The sequence below is a fragment of the Limulus polyphemus genome, unplaced genomic scaffold (genome assembly GCF_000517525.1).
Source record: "Limulus polyphemus unplaced genomic scaffold, Limulus_polyphemus-2.1.2 Scaffold2088, whole genome shotgun sequence".
Classification (NCBI taxonomy): domain Eukaryota; kingdom Metazoa; phylum Arthropoda; class Merostomata; order Xiphosura; family Limulidae; genus Limulus; species Limulus polyphemus.
The window spans coordinates 1-19,222 of record NW_013667698.1 but is presented as its reverse complement, the minus strand read 5'-3'; the positions used below and the strand labels follow the sequence as shown (position 1 = coordinate 19,222).

The 19,222-nt window shown below is 32.9% G+C and overlaps 1 protein-coding gene across 1 annotated transcript; it reads right to left on the bottom strand.

The window, feature by feature from the left end:
• Positions 1 to 4,708: 4,708 nt before the first annotated feature.
• Positions 4,709 to 14,740, bottom strand: LOC106465896 (DNA-binding protein D-ETS-4-like). The gene is made up of 5 exons (XM_013926135.2): positions 14,685 to 14,740; positions 13,184 to 13,832; positions 10,136 to 10,333; positions 8,219 to 8,524; positions 4,709 to 6,493 (listed from the first exon to the last, which is right to left on the bottom strand). Exons 1-5 carry the CDS (start codon positions 14,715 to 14,717, stop codon positions 6,153 to 6,155), a joined length of 1,527 nt encoding a protein of 508 aa, XP_013781589.2. The 5' UTR covers positions 14,718 to 14,740; the 3' UTR covers positions 4,709 to 6,152.
• Positions 14,741 to 19,222: the final 4,482 nt, after the last annotated feature.

The following is a 19,222-nucleotide window of genomic DNA, read 5'->3' as shown; positions in this document are numbered from 1 at the left end:
CAGTTACTTAAACTTAACAACCTTTAATGACTGGAGACGGCTTGAATGGGTAATGAAGACAAACTTTAATATAAGTTTAACATAACAGCAAATGTACAACGTTTCGACAAGGTTTTGTCATCATCTGATGGCGTTGTACATTTGCTGTTATGTTAAACTTATATTAAAGTTTTTCTTCATTACCCATTCAAGCCGTCTCCAGCCATTATTAGTCTCAAAGTGGGTTCCTCGTCATCGAATTAACAACGATTATAACACACGCTATAAATCACAGCAATTCACACACTTTACTTACGGTGCCTACTGTTCTCTTGACTCAATTATCTATCTCTTCAATCTATCTATCTCTGCCCTTGCGTTGGTTTTTCTCGCCAAGCTTATATACTAAAAAAGAGGGCACTGGCAAACACTCGGACATTCGCGGAGTTCCTCGATAATTCATGATCCTTCTAGAAACTCCAGCGCGCATGACTTCAGTCGTAACAGTATGTAAGGCGTATTCACCACTTGTGAAACTGTAATAATGTAAACGCTCAAAATTTCAATCACAGAACGTATCATGATTCTGAATGATTGATTTTTTAGCTTGATAAATGAGGGTCAGGCATTAGGCCTAGGTGTTGTCATGCAATATGCACAGCTTACAAGTTACAACCTCCACTTGGGCATTAATCGCTGAAATAGTAATATTAAATTAGTCTTTTAAATGGAATTCAAATGCGACACATTAAAGTCAGCTTAAATAGAGTATAACTAACATTATTATAAATTACATTTTAATTTTTCATTTGCTGGATACACATTATCTGTATTTTTTGTCTACTTTACAGGTCTAACAAGACCCCAGATAGGTCAAAGGTAAAGTTACGTGATTTCACGTGATGTACAGAGCGTAGACAGCCCATTGTGTATCAAAAAAATAACAACTCAAGTATAAGAAACTCACTTATACTTCTATCTTACTTTTTAGATTTGTCATACAGCTTCATCAGATCTAATGTCTGGTGTATGTTATAGCCACACGTAGTTTACAATGCAGGACACTAGCGTTATATATAGTAAAGGTGCATGCTAACCAATCAGAACTTAGATACAGGAAGCATCTAATATTTCAAAGCAACATTTGTTCTTTTCAGCAAAAAATAAACACATAAATAAATAAATGAAAATACTAAAATAATAATAAAAGCAAAGGAAATATTCCAAAATAATACTTTATAATTTTATTAGTAGAAATTTATTACACCAGTTTAAAGGATGTGTATATCAATCTATTCAATCTAGGGTTAAGGAATTTTGAGTTTCAAATCATGTAATTATGAAATTATTGTTAATCAAACATGGTGTAACTATCTTTGTTTTGGAAGATAAACCCTCATTACAGTCAAAATATACGCCCTTAAAGACGAATAACCCTAAAGTTAACAGTGAAATAGAGGACTTGTTTAATAGTCAGCTCTACAATCTTCGGTGTAAGACTTTCAGATATGGTGTGCAAAATAAACAGTTTACAGATTCTTGAGAGACTGAATATGTAGAATTAAATTAAAGTCCACGAGGATATTACTAACTTTTACATATCAGAATATTAGGAGAAAAGTAAAAGCAAACAAAATAGAGTGCCTGTACTTTACCACCTTTTAGATGGCAGAATTCAACATAAAAGTAAAATCAGATAAAATAGAGTGCCTGTAGTTTACTACCTTTTAGATGGCAGAATTCAACATAAAAGTAAAATCAAATAAAATAGAGTGCCTGTAGTTTACTACCTTTTAGATGGCAGAAAAGTAAAAACAAATAAAATAGTTTCACAAGTTTCTTTTTTATCACTTTTGAAATTCATCATTTTTTACTACTTTTGTTTTGAATAATATAGAACACTTCTTAAAAGTTCCCGGTTTGAGTGTACTTCTCATGAGTAAAATGCTTGCAAATCATGACACTTCATCCGATTTTTTTAAATTTTAATGAAAATATTCATGGGTAAGGTTTGTCGGCCAAGTTTAAGTTACACTTATATGTGGATACATGGTTCGTATAAACGTTAGTCTTGACTATGGTGCTTTTTGCTTTTCCCTTTTCGAATCAGCCTGGTAGTTAGGTAGCTCGACTCGCAATCTGAGGGTTGCGGATTCGAATTCCTATCCCATTAAACATGCTCGCCCTTTCAGCTGTGGGGGCGTTATAATGTGACGGTCAATCCCACTATTCGTTGGTAAAAGAGTAGTCCAAGAGTTTGCGGTGGGTGGAGATAATTAACTGCCTTTCATTTAGTCTTTCACTGCTAAATTAGGGACGGCTAACGCATAAAACCCTCGCGTAGCTTTGCGCGAAATTTAAAACAATCTTTTCGAATTCCGATAGCAGTTTATTTACGCGTTATTGGTAATTTTATCTATAACTTAGGAAAATACGTTATTCCTATTGCCCCTAAGTATCAACAGACATAATAATGTAGTGAATAGAACTAAATACTTGTTTCAAATTAAATACTAGTTTACTTGAAACATTTGAGTTTACCATTAAAGTCTTTTGAGAAATGTTCATTTGACGTACGATGCCATCTGTGGTACTACTGGCTTTTATCATGTTACTGCTTATAAAAAGAATTAGCTCTCATTAGACGCTGTAATGGTTTATGTTGATAGCGTTATTGTAATTCATCATTTTAAATTGGGGGTTACTTCACATTTTGCAACTTCGTTAGTGCAATAATTCTTTCTGTAAAGCTAGAACAAATCAACCAGCGATGCAAAGCTTAGTGATTGATTTTGGTTCTCTACACTTCGTTGGCTTCTCCAAGCCTTAAAACCCATGACTCAGTGTATTTATTTCTTTATCTAAAGAGCAATAGTAACTGGGACCAACTAAATATCTTTATATACAATTTCATGCATATGAAAATAAAAATGTTATGAATAACAATAAATATAACCAAGTAGAGAATTTTAGAATATAATCATGAAATAATTTTAATAATTAAACATATCTGAATACTAAAGAAATTGTCTGAGGCAGAATGTCTGTATAACTCTGTCACAGACTTTGCTTATAAGCATATATTTCTATAAAGTTTGTATTCCATTTTTAATGACAAAAAAAGGTGGATACATTTCTATTATAGATGCATTTAAAAGCAATCTGTACAGGAACATATTATTTAATTGTCTTATAGAATTAAGATCAAACCGAAAATATTAAAACGAAACTTAGATTTTTCTATATGCTATTTTATAAAAAAATATTTATTTGACAAATAAGCGTTGAAAAACTGAGCATCTGACTCTAGGCAAATTTCGAACTTTGCTATTGACACTTTCCTTAGTATCACGAATGTTGCTAACAGCATCAAAGCCAAACTATCTCTGATGGTTCTGCTTGTGCACAGAATGATTAATTTTTCTCAAACTTATTGCCCTCTGGTGTGGATCAATCTTACGGGCATACAGCGCTAAAATCGTACTTTTGAATGCTTTTAGTGGACAGAACACACAGTCAATTACTTAACTTCACGCGAGAAAAAAAAACAACTACGTACCGTAAGTTAAATAATTCGGTAAAATTTTCGAAATTACGAATATTAATTAAACAACGTACTAGAAGTTTGTTTCAAATACACCAATGTGGTATTTATCTTTTTATTTTCCAATTAAAAAACATATTGCAATAATTTATTGTTCGTGTCTGGTTATACGTAGATAGGACCTTATAGGTCGATTGAACTTTACGTATGTTAAATATGATAGTATGCATGTTTTTTCTTCACTTTCTAGATATCTATACACGTCCCTCCTTAGAAAAATTTTACTACTATCCACAGCGTTCTTTAAAACTGGCAATGTGCCAAGTCTTCTAAACGTTGCTGCTCAAAAATGAAGTATTGCTGTACTCGTTGTCATAGTTAATAGTACTGTGTTATTCCACGCGTTGGATGGTAGATGGGTTCACATTTGGCTAAACTAGTCAGGTTACTTTTTAAGCTTCTCACTATATCTTATTGCCACAATCACGAACCTCCATACGAAGGGACCGTTCATAATAACATCTTACAACTACTCAGGTAGTTGCCTTTCTAGTGCTGAGAAATGTCTGTATTATACACGTACATATTAACTGCTATTAATTTTAAGGGCTCGATTTGTATATATATGAACACGTTATTGAAACAGTATTCATAATCTATTTAAAGTTTAAACTTAAATTCCTGGATAGAATAAAGTAGAATATGCCCCAATTCTTTCATTAAACTAAAATTACTCGGCAATAAGCATACGTGTAAAATAATTTTGGATGAGTTTTAAACATCGTCGTATATAAACTGTAAACTAGTTAAAAACAATAATAATATCAGGATAAGTTACAACTACGGACAGTTAAGATAGGACCTAGTTCTTAAAACATCAAAAATCACAAAGAATGGTAAACAACTTCTACATTTCTATATTTTTGTAAAAAACCTAAGTGAATCTGTAAAATAAATAAATTATAAGAGTAATATATCCAATTAAAAAAGTATTTACTTCTGTAAAAATGTGTCACAAACAAAAATCGTTTCTGTTACCATATTAAACGACAATTACTGTATTACCTACAATAAATCTAGAGTAAAGAGTTTGACTTGATACTTAATTAATGAAAGGCAGTTTTGTATAAAATAATTAATAAATTTGATCTGCCATAAATGGTGTTATGCGAGAGTATTCACACATTAATCACAAAATTTCAGATAAACTTTATTTCAACTCTGAAAAGTTACATTTACTAAAGTAAAGTTTAAACATAATCCTATCACTACAATAAATCCTAGTATTATTATTAAAACACTTTACCACGTTCATATAAGCCATAACACATATTAGTTTATGCGAGCCACATTTTAGACAAAATTTTACTACACCCAAAATACGCCATTTACTCTACTTGGTAATACTAAACTGTGTTAGTATCTACTTTTATAAGGAATGTACAAAAATACTACATCAAATAAAAAAATTAGCCCCAAAATGACATAAAATCACACAACATAATATCTGAAATAAATGATTTCATGTATATCAAGACATACATGAGTCATTGTAAATAAAAGTTCCTAATAACAGCACCCTCTTACCATCGAAATTGATACTAAACTAACACCAGTTACAAGTCCTCACTACTTCTTTCCATTTGTTATTCCCAGTATTTAAAAAAGAAAATATAGAATCCTCGAAAGAAGTGCGAGACTAAAAACAAATAAAAAATTTACAAGACAACTTAGGTCTCAATAAGTCTTCTCTAGGAATACAAATATCTATACACTTGGTTAAACAAAAATCTACAGTATAAGCTAACGTACATGTAAGAAAAAAAATATCAGTTGCCTCACATGAGAACAACTGAATTTATAGTGTGTTCTTAGAACATACTAATATATATCATTGATATATGTGAAACACTTCACCATAGTTTGAGTTTCTTCAAATCCACTTATTTTTTAAAATCATAACACCACTACTGGAGCATGTCTAAAATTTTGTGGATTGTGTGCATCAGCATCACTGCTTGCTAGACAATCATCCTAGGATCCAATTATAAATCCATATGTTAGGCTCACCAGGAGTCAAGAGTGTCATGCGAACAGAGACTGAGCATCAACTCAAACATTAGGCAAAACCACTACTTAAGTAAAATAAACATATATATATTTATTTATATATTTTTTTCTGACTAGGCTTAAGCATGCTAGCTAAAAAAACGACAATACATTTACTACGTTTGTCTGAGTTAAGGTAAACATAAAATTTAATATACAATAAAACAAAACTTTTTGCACTTTAAATTTTGAAAACGAAAGTTTTTCTAACTATGCAGACTGATCAAGAATCATACCTTCAGGATCAGTCACTGCAATAAGCCCATTCATTATGTTATTATCGAACACAATATATATTCTTGTATATGGGGCCAGCCCATAGATTAAACATGATAATATTTACAAATGAACAATTAAATTGTTGGAAATCATAAGTGAGTGATACCACATACCATAAAGCCAGTTAGGTCAGTGTGGCAACACCTATATATGTGTGAATATTTTTATGGATATACTACAAAATGGAAACCTCGAAATGCTGTTGCACTCGAGGCTCGATAACGCTGCCATTAGTCTTAGCTTATAGTCCGTAAGGAGGACAGAACTGGTACACCAGCCGTTGTGAACGCTCCGTTTTTTTCATGATCCCTTTTTTGTAGTATTGGCGAATAGATCGACTAAGTTTATCATAATTCATAGCCGGTCTATTTTTTCGCCTTCCCCAGAAGCGGGCAACCCGGACAGAATCTTCGATTTTAAAAATGCTTTTAGAGCGATCCAACCAGCGGATACAACTTCCATACATCTGCGGCTGACTTAACAGCTCTTTTAGAAACTGCCACAGGTGAATGTGTGAATGTGGTCCGGACCTGGTACTACCACCACTACGATCCACGTCACAGCCGTCTTCACTTGTTTCATCTGCAAGTATAAAAAGGTGGTTCGTATTTTCAAGCTAATGTAACTAACAACTGAAGTAAAACAAATATATGAAAACAAAAAGTTTTAAAGATATAGAGAGTCTTGGTGTATTCGTTTACAGGAAGTTATATAATAATTGTATGTTAACAAACAATTATACTATGAGTCATATATATAGCATAATATTAGTACTATGACCAAAGTAGTTTTATTTAAATGTTTTAGTTATTAATAAAACTTTTACGTGTTAAGGAGTCTTTTTTTTCAGTCTGAAATGAGATGCCCACTCATGAACTTTATTTAGTTTTGATTACACAACCTACGCATGAGTACATACAGTACACCCACGCACAGTAGTCTGTACTTTGTAGGACCCCAAGATAGTGTCTTCGAACGAAAATTGGGTCACGGTCAATTTAACTTAAATGGAGCCACTTCCCCTAATTTGTCTTTTAAATATCGTAAACAACATTTAAATATATTCAAGTGTTGTTTTATTTTAATTAACTGTGATACCATATAAGAACTGAAAATGTTTACCACGGTTTCACTAGCACCAAAGCATCTGTGTTGATCTCAGTCCACAACTGGAATAGGATGAACTTAACATACACCAAGTATTTTAAAAAAATGATGAATGATGAACAAATGTACTCATGACCTAACATATGGACTTCATTCAGATAGAAACCCATGACGTCAATGACAGGCCATATGGAATTTCAGCTTGGTTGAATAAAATACACCGTTCCCTCTAGCTATTCCTGCTGTATTAAGTTATACTGTCATAAACTTCGCGGAAACCTGCAACGCTCACTTGACAGTCGAGCTTACAACCCAAACATAAGCTTAAGAGTCTAAAAATAAATAAATTGATAAATATATATATATCCAAAATGCTCTTACTTAAAAACAAAATACACTTGATTCATGACTATCTAAGCTTTACTATCTGAAGAACCACACTTTAAGCATTTGGTTCGTAATTTTAACTACTTTTTCTTTTCGAAGATGATATAGTTGTTTTATCTTAAATAACACACGTTACTAAAACCAAAATCAAATATTTTTGTCATGTATTTATAATAATCCGAAATACATTCGTGAGAACACAAAGTATCTAAGACAATGCAAGTAGAATCTACTCAAATTGACTTAAACGTCGAGTAAACCATTAGATATATTGATTCCTAGTTTGCCCCTGAAGAAGAAAGGTCCAACTTTCGAAAGCGATTGGGTTATAGGGTTTTTATCATCTTGTATTAGATATAAGATGGGTTTAAAGAAGATACGAGTTATGGGGGTTATACACTTTTGTTGTTGTTTTTGAATATGATGATGTCTCCTCTTAACACTCCGATAGCCGACAGGATTTTGTACTCCTAACCGATACAAAATTTGTCTAACAGATAGCGAAGTCAAACGTAGTTTAACAAAGGGGACTCTGCCTGAGGCAGAACAACATTCCGAAGTGAGGCCCTCTACCAAAACAAGCAAACGCCTGGAACGAACAAGACGTCAATAAGCATTAGAACTGCATGATGTTTTAGACTAATGGGTTGTACAATTCGTGGCCACCATCCACGGTCGCCAAGACTTTCTAACAAACAATATTATGAACATTAACTCTGATGAAAATGTACAAAACAAGGGACAGTGGGTTTCAAAAGTAGGCTCTCGAAATAATTAATTGGTTTATGACAATTGGGGTTTAAAAAAATTTACCGTCACTCTGAAAGTTGTCGTTGGTGAATTTTCTGCTTGCAAGAACAGGAAGTTTTTCTGTTCCCAAGACGAAGGGATTGTTGAAAGTACCACTTCCACATCCAGGACCTACTGAAGCGGGAATGGGTCCGGCTTGTACTTCTTTACCTGCGGTGGTAACTTGGTTGGTATGAGCAGATGATGTGTTTACTGTTGAAACTGAGCCTGAAGACCAATTGTTTAATAGAGCATTCATGTCAAGAATACTGTCTTCTACTCGGAAAGGTGACGTACTTATGCTTTGACAGTTTTTTCGCATATTCGCAGCTACGAACAATAGAAAAAAAACAACTATCAATATGCGGAATATTTAGAACTAGTTAATTATGAATTGACTTGTAAAATATCACTGGAATTGCTTATCGAGTTCAAATACAATCTTCGGTAAACACTGGACTGCAAATATCTCATTTGAGAAAATGTCAGAAAGAAGCTGTTAGTATCTTTTACAAAAATGTAAACAATAGAACGATAACTTAAGGTAAGTCAAGTTAAATGCACGGCTATTTACATCACTAGTTTCGGTTTAAGTTTAGAGGCAGTTGTTGGGGCATATTGTAAAATTATGTTGCCAAAATAAAAAGTTCCTTAGCAAGATATCAAACTAATTACAAGTATTTATCATTATCACGATACCATTAAAATCCCTCCTTTTTTTAGGCTGATTATTGGAGATCTTAGTTTCTCCACTAATATTCGTAAGTATTATGTTTATGACTAATGATGGAAGTAGTTTCAAATGTATAGAAAATTGTTCCATTTTGTTAGACGAAAATACATTTTTATTATTGCATAACTGTAAGACATATTTATCTTCTTGAGGTGTTTGAGAAGGAAATGGAGGGAGATACCTATCACTGTATAATCATATTTGGAACTAGGTCAAATGTGTGTAATTATTCAAGGGAATCCCCTACTTTTTTAAGACATGCTAAGGGCACAGATATGTTTTGGCAAACTACCAAAGAAATTTCCCGTGTTTCCAATGTAACGAACATATACTATCCGATAAACCACTACAAACACTGCCAAGCTTGACGAGCGTGAGAAAAATTGGTGTTAGCAAATATATTCTCATATCACCTTGTGGTGTTTCTTTGAATTAGAGGAAACGTGACGTCAATAAAGACGTCAGATTGAGGTCAATAACCCGATTTTCACTTTAACTTGCTGTTTGGACATCTACCAAACTTAGTAACTTCCTGTATGAGCCATTTTGTCTGTGAGAATGTTTAAAGAAAGTAAGTAATTGCATAAGCAACATCATTATTGGAAATATGTAATTGTGAGAAAACACAGTTATACACATACTGTTAAGTCAGTGACAAAATTTGGGTCGACTACTTCTCGAGCTATATCCGACAAAAAAAAAAAAATATCCTAATCCTTGAATAAATTTACTAAATCACATTGAAATCAATGTACCACATCGTGCTTCCCAACAGCCAATTAGTTCACACGAAAAAAGAAGAATATTTTAAACCTTATCATTTGCTACTCCATGAAGAAGCTGCACGTTGAAGAGAAACATTTACGTCTGTTAACTTTGCTCGCTAAAACTTCGTAGGCCTACTCAGGTACAAATGAACGTAATAAATTGAGACCTTGATGGTTATAAAGGCAATTTATAACTAATATTCGAATGTGTTGGTTTGCCGCCAAAGAATATTATGCACCCAAAATATCTGTATATTGTTCACGGTATATTTCATGTATGCTTTTCAACGTAATCTGAATCTTGCTAATTAATTTAACTTGTTTGTTTTATTCTACTCGTTAACCATGCATACAAACAGTATTATATACCAAACCTACAATCATTTGATTTACTTAAAAGTTGAAAGGCTAGAGATGATTTTTATTGAAGTGAATAATCACCTATTTTCCAAATGTCTAACTGGGCAAAGAGTGTTGCTCCGTCTTGAGAAGCCCTGCATTGGAAATCTTCCTCTGTCAGGGAGCACAGCGATACACCATTCATAGAAAAGTTATCAAGGAGGATGCTGGGAAGATTGTATTGTTTTAAAGTCCATCGAAACCAAGCGCGAACATCTTGCACAGACCAATTAATAGGATCTGAAAATAAAACAAAAGTCACTTTTCCGCTATTTCTGCGTAAATAATGATAACGGCGAAGAAAATACTATATTATACATAAAATCCAGCTGTTTGGTATTGATCATTTCATTTATTATCACAAAATATATCAATTATAAGAACATGAATGTACGTAAAAAATGACATAATAATACGTAACATTCAGTGCAGACGAGGCCTTTCACCCAGTAATAGGATTCAACTGGGTGGCTGAGATACGACAAATCCAGTATTGTTGAAACGCTATTTATATTACTTGAACAACGTTTCTGTCTGAACTAGATTATGTTGGTGAACTGTAGCTTTTATTAATTTTATTTCAGTCATTATACATAAGAAATAGGTTTCAAGTTATTATTAACATCAAATTACCTATTTTACTTGAACCCTTCATTGTTCAGAAAAACTAAAAAGATCATAGGGTGAAGGGGAAAGTAGTTTGACTACAAAGTTATATAAAATAGTTTAAATGTGTAGATCTTGTGGACTCATAATACCAAAAGTATTTACTATTATAAAACCCAAGAAATCCGAGCTTGTTTTTGAATTTAAAGTTGTAATTTTTAATATTTTTGTTTTACTACAAACTTCCACTTATGTAACATATGAGTTTTCAAAGACATCACGCATTTATGTTATCTTAAATATTATTCTAATCCTTGAGTATGTATTAAGAAAAATATAGTTGTTTTCAGCTTTGATTGGGCCATAATTTAAAAGAATATGTCAAAAGTTTTTGAAAGAAATTAACTTTCTGCATTTGAAATTGGAGCAATACAAAAAAACAAAAACAAGGCTTAGTTCGTCAACATTTCTTTCAGGTGAATCCAAGCCTTAGTTACATACGCTTGAGAAAATAAACACAAAATAAAACCTGTATAAATCTTGCAGATAGTTTTCAACAAGGGATGTCACAATAATGTTTATTTAGTCGCCCATAGATCAAAAATAAGAATGTTGCAGATGTCAACTTAAAACACAATCGCCCATTATGTTAAAACAACAGTTGACAATTGTGGTGGAACACATGCCAAACAAAAAACTTGTTTACTAGGTTTACAACATCGTCTAGCCTAAAATTATGATTTACAAGCTCTATTTAACTTTTATAATATCTTTACTGACCTTGTTTTGTTGTGACACAATTTTAAATATAGTTTGAGCCAAACCCCTCAGTAACTGCACAATAGACTCATTCTTGCAGTTATACGCACAACAATGCACGACCAACAGAGACGTATAAGTACTATTTATTTTGCATATTCAAATAGATACTTGTTTTCTTTCATAATACTTAATTCCTCCAACAATTTTGATAAATTTTAAACTGAACTGATAACAGTATATTATTCGGATGAAACAGTTGATGTATACACATGTACGGCTAATATTATTGTTAAAGCTAACTGCAAAACATGTTATTAACCATACAGGAAAATAACACATTTCCCGTTAATTATTTTTGTTAATATTCGGTATGAATGAGAATTTCATAATTATTCATAAAATAAAGAGTTTTGTATGAACACTGTAAATTGTCGAAGAAAGGCTAATACTGTAAAAACAATATCGCTTACATTGGCTTACTAACAGCCAATAATATTAAAAATAATTGTTGAATAGTAAAAATTAAAATACATTATTCTAGTTAATGAGGCAAACAATACACATTATACACACGTTATTTCTTGGTAGAAGAAATTCATATACGTAGTTATAGCTTAGTGACCGTTAAAACAAGTCACACCTGGGTATATGTTTCTACAAAGCCTGAAATAAATAGCTCAAGTTGTGAAATAACCAACTATCAGTGACACCTTTCTAAAATTACACACTGACTCAAATATGCTTGACTGACCAATCCGAGAGTGCTGACATCACTAAGTTTAACGACCTATCTACCTGCCAAACACTTCTCACCGTGACCTACATGTTAAAGACGTGGGAAAGTAGGGTGTTGGTTGTTGTGTAAGAGGGAATTTCGTCATGACAAGGGCAAGGTTTCAGTTCACAGGGTCACAAGAACACTGGCAAATTCCAGGGTGGAGAAAACACTTGTTCAGATAGATCGGTTAACCCACCTGGGATCACGAGTAGTTTAAAAAATGTTCACTTATGACAGACGCCATTATTTGTCTTGACTACATCTTTCATTCACTTGTTTTTTTTTTCTTCATAAAAAGAAGGTCATTCAATATAAGTTCACTATATGAAATATATATATAATGTGTATTAATTTGTTGACTTGTATAAACAGCGAACTAGCCCAGTGTAAAATGTTTCAAGGCCTACTATACATGTATTAATAATTGTACAGAATTATAGAGCTTTCGGTTTCCGATAATAGTTATAAATATATTTACTTCTTATACTCAAAACACCTACGTAGTTATAAGGCTCTCAGACTGACTACCTTTAAATTTACAATGTTCAAATCACATACCAGTTTGAGTAGGTGTTTCGTTACTTAGCGTGATCATTCAAGTATCAAAATGTTTGAATCTCCCACAATGGCGTACTGAAAACGCCAGAGATCCTTCCATAAATATATAAACTATACAGAGGTAAACAATCGTCCCTAAGCAGTCATCAAGTGGTTATAAATGTTAATAAAAATCACACAAAAATTTACAAAGTTATCCATTATTAATCTGCGGAAAATCCTGTGTTTACCGATTTATTTCAATAACATATGTCCCAGAATTCCCATTTGCTTCCATCCCCAACAATGAGACTCAAGGACTGTTCCTGATGAAAAATACAGGTTTTATTAGGTATTTCCATAGTAATCTTTGAATTCAAACAGTGATGAAAACTGAGTAAACTTACCACGGGATATTCCTAGCACTTGACAAGCTTGGTCAATGTCGTGGGAAACCTGCTCCATCGCAAGATACTGGACTTGCTGAAACTTCTCTTGTGACAGCTGATATGAACCGGTTACCTCTTCTTCGGTTTTTATAAAGTTCCGCAGAAAACCACTGGATGACGACAGGTCATCATTACAGCTGCTACCGCTATAGTTGTCTGGTAGCTCATGTTTGATCTCTTGCACTGGTATAGGCAAATAAGATATGCTACCATATGTGTTCGAATCTTTCGTCAGGTTGGTTGTGGGAAGAACGGTATCGTAAAGGGTTGGACTCTCGGAAGGGACAGAGTTGAATGAAGATACCGGGGAAGGTATATTCACATGAACTGAATGCTGATAGGAGATGACCGAACCGGTCAACTTCGAGGAGTTATCTCTGACATGTACATTTGGTTCTGCAGACGAGCTGCCGTAAGTAGACAAGCTGGAATCTAGTAGATTATTCATCTGTTGCTGAATGTTTAAATTAGGCTTAGCGAGTTCTTGACTCGGAACTTCACCGTCTCGTAACCAGGCGTCCAAGTCGGACACGTACCAGTGTTCTAGGGACAGGGGACTGCCAGCATCACCCGATCCGTGGCTTGGGCTTGGGACCAACTGTGGTCTCTGATAATAAAATAATTAGAAATCATTTGAACTAATAATTTTGGAAACTCGCACAGCTTAACGTACTATAAATGAGAAACAATTAAAAAGAAAAAAACAAACAAACAGAGATCATAACATTATTTTAAATTCTGAACTAGTACATGAAACATCTACATCTTTTTTAAATAGGGAGGAGCATAACTACTTGGTGTCAATAAAAAAAAGTAATATGATATATCGAATAATATTCTCTTGAAAACCGAACCGAGTCAACAAATTTAAATCTAGCCTTTATTTTTAATAAGCATCATATATAATATATTTAAAACAGGACCAGGTAACATACATTTGTTCTTATGAATATAGTTTAAATAATTTATATGAACAAAGATACCAAGAAGTAATTGAAATTTCAATACCAATTCTAAATCAGAACGTGTTCCAACATATTACAACCGTGTTTGTGATATTAATAACAGCCTGTCGAATCGTATGTTACTGCAGCATTTTGTTAAAATCATTTCTTATGGTAACAGCACGAAAAACTGCAAATATAAACCATGGGCTCTAAAATCAATTACTGTATAGAAAATAATCTGTGGTATGATACTTATAGTTACAAGTTACTCAAACAGTGAAACATTCAACATTGTCTCGCTCTCAGTATTACTTTCAAATTGATTTAATGTTATTTGGATTTCACATTACAGTATCAATGTGATATAGTAATAATAAATGTAAAAATGAAATAACATCAACAGAATAGATCATGTTTTAAACATAATACGACAGTTTTATTTATAAGACATCGAATTAGTAATAAAAAAACAGACTTTGCACTTACAAGAAAAAGTAAGAATGTTTACTTACAGTTTCCGGACTAAGACCGCAAATACTATACATCTTATCGATAATAACCTGTTGCACGAACTGGCGCATTCTCGTCGCCCAGCGCCGTATGTTAGCGTTCAACAAAGCACGTGACAGGCCTTCTGACGTCAAAAACGTCTTTTGTTTGCTCTCGTGCCTCTTGAGGCGAATGCGAACGTGGATAAACTTCGTCCACGGTTACGAGTTTCCCCTTAGGACCTCTTTTACAAGACCCCTAACGACTTACTTTGTAAGCGACAAAAACTAAGCAGCATTGTAAAGTTTAGTGTGCTTATTTACTACAAAATAAGCAGTGTAAACCGCCTGATTTAGGTATCAATTGTTTGAAACAAAAATGCATACTCTATTAACTTTTCAAATATAACTAAACGAAATAGCACGACAGTCCCCAAAGAACAACAAACCTGAAAAGCTAGGTTCCTAAGGGTGAAACCCCACTTTAGAAAGTAATCACGTAATTTTATTATGTTAATTGAGAAAACTGTTTCAACACATGTATAATACGTACAGGGCCTACATTTCGCACGACTTGAAAAGTATTTAATAAAGTTGAGTATATATTATAGATACAGGTCGTGTGGTTTGGAAAAACACTTACTTTCTCAACTTCCAGCAACAACGCACAACGTTTGTACTAAAAATTGCTTTGTGATAATCTGCAACAAGCAGATGGATTAATTTAGTATTTATTTTTACTATTAGATACTCGATACATCTATGTAGGTGATTGAGTATATAGTCAAACAAAAAAATAATCGTTATGTATTTCTATAACCCAGAATAACTGGCCACTGAACGTATGATATAAACAAACATTTTGTTACGTCTCCGTTTGTTAATTGATTTCCCGTAACTTCGTTCCGACGAAACTTAAGCGACACAAGTTCTTTTTTAATAAAAACTGGTTTATTCTTTCTGAATATAACTTTACCGATACACTCAACTTCAACAATCGCGCTAAACAAACGCTATAACAACGAACGTGCTCAATAATACTTCTGACTGCAGATCAATTACTCACTGTCTACACACACATTACCTTACCGCGTCACGTTGTCCCCTCTTATATATACCAAACTACCCTATATCTAGCAAATACTAGAGCATTCGCCAAGATACGGGATAGTTCTAGAAACGTGGCGTCACTGTAGTCATGTGATCTCGATGACGCAACAATATATATTGTTACGCCTCCGTTCGTTCGTTAATTAATTTTCCGTAAATTCATTCCAACGAAACTTTAGCGACACAAGTCCTTTCTTACATAAAACTGGTTTATTCTTTCCGAATACAACTTTACCGATACACTTAATTTCAACAGTCGCGCTTTAATTCTCAACGAACGTCTCACGTGCTCGACTTCAACAATACTCAGTTCAATTACACACTCTCTGACTGCAGTTCAATTACTCAGTACCTTGTTCCGTCACGTTGTAACCGTCTTATATATATACATATATATATACCAGACTACCCCAATCTAGTAGTCTCACGGTTCGAGAAGGACGTGGCGTGATACTAGTCACGTGACCTCGCTGACGCAACAATATGTATATGAAGTGATACTTTCTTTTTCTTGAATACTTTAACATCCTTCAAATATTCAAAAACAAAATTAAAGAACAAGAGTAAGATTTTTTACATAAAATCACTGTTAATTAATAAACGTTGGTAGTTCAAGAAGATTTTATGAACTCTCTTAATTAATAAACGTTGGTAGTTCAAGAACAGGGTTGATTTTATGAACTTTTTTGGTGTTTTAAGCACATCTCAAGTCGCATTATTATTTTAAAAAATCGTTTTTAAGACTAGCGTTTTTTCTCTTCATGTGAAAGTTAGAGTTGTGGTTTTCTTGTTTTGTTCTTAAGCGCAAAGCTGCACAATGGGCATCTGTGCTCTGTCCACTGCAGGTATCGAAACCCGAAATTTTTGCGTTATAAGCCCTCAGAATTACCGCTTATCTACCGGATGGATACAGTAATGGAGCAGATGTGATACTGTTCTTTTGTAAATAGTGTCTTTGATGACTAGTCGCAGGATTAAATTTTAAAGTGTATCCTATAACAGACAAAAATTGATATGACGATAAACATTTGCATGTTTAATAATCAAGCAAAAGAAAAACCTGTACAGCAAGCTACAATATTTGAAGACTAAATTAAAAAATAGTCTACATTTCTAACTTTATTTTTGACTTTTTCGAATTTTATCAGTCTGTTTCTTTTTCTATTTCACTTACCATAAAAAATAATGTTAATGATTTTTTTTGTTTAAAAACCTGACATTCTAAGTCAACATCAAAAGACTATACAACTTCACATATCGTGCAGTAACAATCTCCCTTGTTTCGTTATCAATTTTATAACTATTAGAACTGTGATATTGTTTTCATATATCCGCATTACATTCATCTGTTTGTTGCCCTATAGTTACAGTTGTTGCATTTAAAGACATGTAATTATTTACAAAGCACGATAGACAATTCTTAAAAGTATAACTGTGCTTCTAAAAATCCCTCCCCCAGTGGCACGGCTTGTAACGCTGAAACCAGGTTTGGATAGCCATGGTGGGCACAACACAGATAGCTTTGTGCTTAACTACAAACAAACAAAAGTTTATCAAAAAGATTAGTATCTCGGAAGTTCTTCTAGATGTTATGCAAATTTACATTTTTTAAAGCTAGATACTAAAAATCTATCATTTTTGAGCAATTATGGATTGTACTATTGTTACGTATTAGAATTTTAAATGGTCTGAAACCGAGCTAAATGATACTTTAAATTTAATACATAATCGTACTTTGGATTTAGTATTTAAATATATGCCGATATATAGTCTGTTTATAATATTTGTCAACAAGATTGATATACAGTTTTCTTTTTTAACACAAATATGTTTTAATATACACACAACAGTACAATTTACAATAACAATTATTAAAAATAGTTATTACAAACAATGATTTATAAACAAAAGTTTCACAAACTTATGAACAATATAAAGTCTTCTTTCTAATCTGGAACTTGCTTGATATCTTATCGAGGGTTCACGATGAGCGAGTTGATTACGAATTGATATAGATACAATTCATTTCGTAGAGCTAGCTCTGTAGCTCTCGCTGATCATACGCCTATTAGAGATTGAGTTTCCGCCGATGACGTTAGGTAATGTTTTAGTAAAAGCGTTAATGTACGATGTGAATCCACTGAAATTAAATGAGTTGTAATGTTCGAATATTGTAAATGCTCCTGGTCAAATATATGAAGTTTTCCGATTGGTAAGCGTTATAACAATCACAGTTATAGCTTCCGAAGTTTTATAGCACACTGGTTATAGCGAACTGATAACAGATACTCTCTCTGGCACGTCGCGTTGGTCATATTTATAGCCGTGGGAAGGTTTTCTAGAAAATTCAGATTACGTAACAATACAGTTTAAGTGTTTACCTACACACATATATTGTTGATTCTTACTCTCGAGAATCTTCTACAACTTTGGAGAATAGGCGGGGGTTTCACAATACATATTTAACAGTATAAGCTATGTATGTTTCTAAATAAAAATTTAATCTAAACAAACGTTGATATTAAAATAAATATATAACAACAAATCCGTTACCCTATCTATTTTTGTAATGTTTACTTTACAAAAATAGATATGTCCATGGTTTGCATGTTATTGTCGAAAATCACATTCTGTACTTTGGGGCAGTGGGTGTGTTATAAGAGTAGCTGTAAAATCCCACTAGTCGATCATAGTAGACCAAGGTCTGTTGACTAGCCACCTTCCCTCTAGTCTATCAGTCTTGTCAAGCTTTTCGCGAATATGTCCAGAATAAATAACCAAAGACATAAACAAAAATAAACAATATTTCTATACAAATAGATATAGATAAAAGGTTTATACTAAAGCTTAAATAACTCACAAACTTTATAAATTGGAAATAGAAGAAAAAATAGGCTTTAGCTGTGTATTTAAGAATGAACAATTTGCATAAGCCAACGATACATACAAACGAATTTCACTGGATTTCTTAAAAGATTCATTACAATAGTAGACATGTTCTCGACGACTGCTTATATTAGAAAATCCTTCTCATTTTAAAGATTTTTGCTACTTGAAATAGTTTGAGTTTTTTTCTATGGAAGTTTCGTTCCGTAATTCAAGTTTGAGATATGAACACCTTACATATTTACATGAAAGTTTCTATTTGTTGCTTAACTGTTTCACTGAAAAAAAAATCAATAACCAGAACTATTTATAAACGTGAAATCAAACTTTGATTGGAACAAAATATTACTTCTACCTTATAACAAAAAACAAAACAAAAACAAGAAATATTACACAAGAACCATGAAGTTAATTAAAATTATACATAAAAAGAAAGAAAAACACGTACAGTATACAAGTATACAAAGTTACAAATTATGCAAGACCAAACATTTTAGTTAATGGAGCAGCAAGGTAAGAATAGTTTATTGAAGTGTTTAAATTATATTGTTGCGTCATCGAGATCA

Bases quoted from the DNA above. Each gene is read 5' to 3' on its own strand.
- LOC106465896 (XM_013926135.2), bottom strand. From the start codon at position 14,717: ATGTATAGTATTTGCGGTCTTAGTCCGGAAACT. The intron at 13,833-14,684 runs GTAAGTAAACAT...TTTTATTATCAG, and splicing joins GCGGTCTTAGTCCGGAAACT to AGACCACAGTTGGTCCCAAG. The intron at 8,525-10,135 runs GTGATTATTCAC...TATTGTTCGTAG, and splicing joins GTTAGACATTTGGAAAATAG to CTGCGAATATGCGAAAAAAC.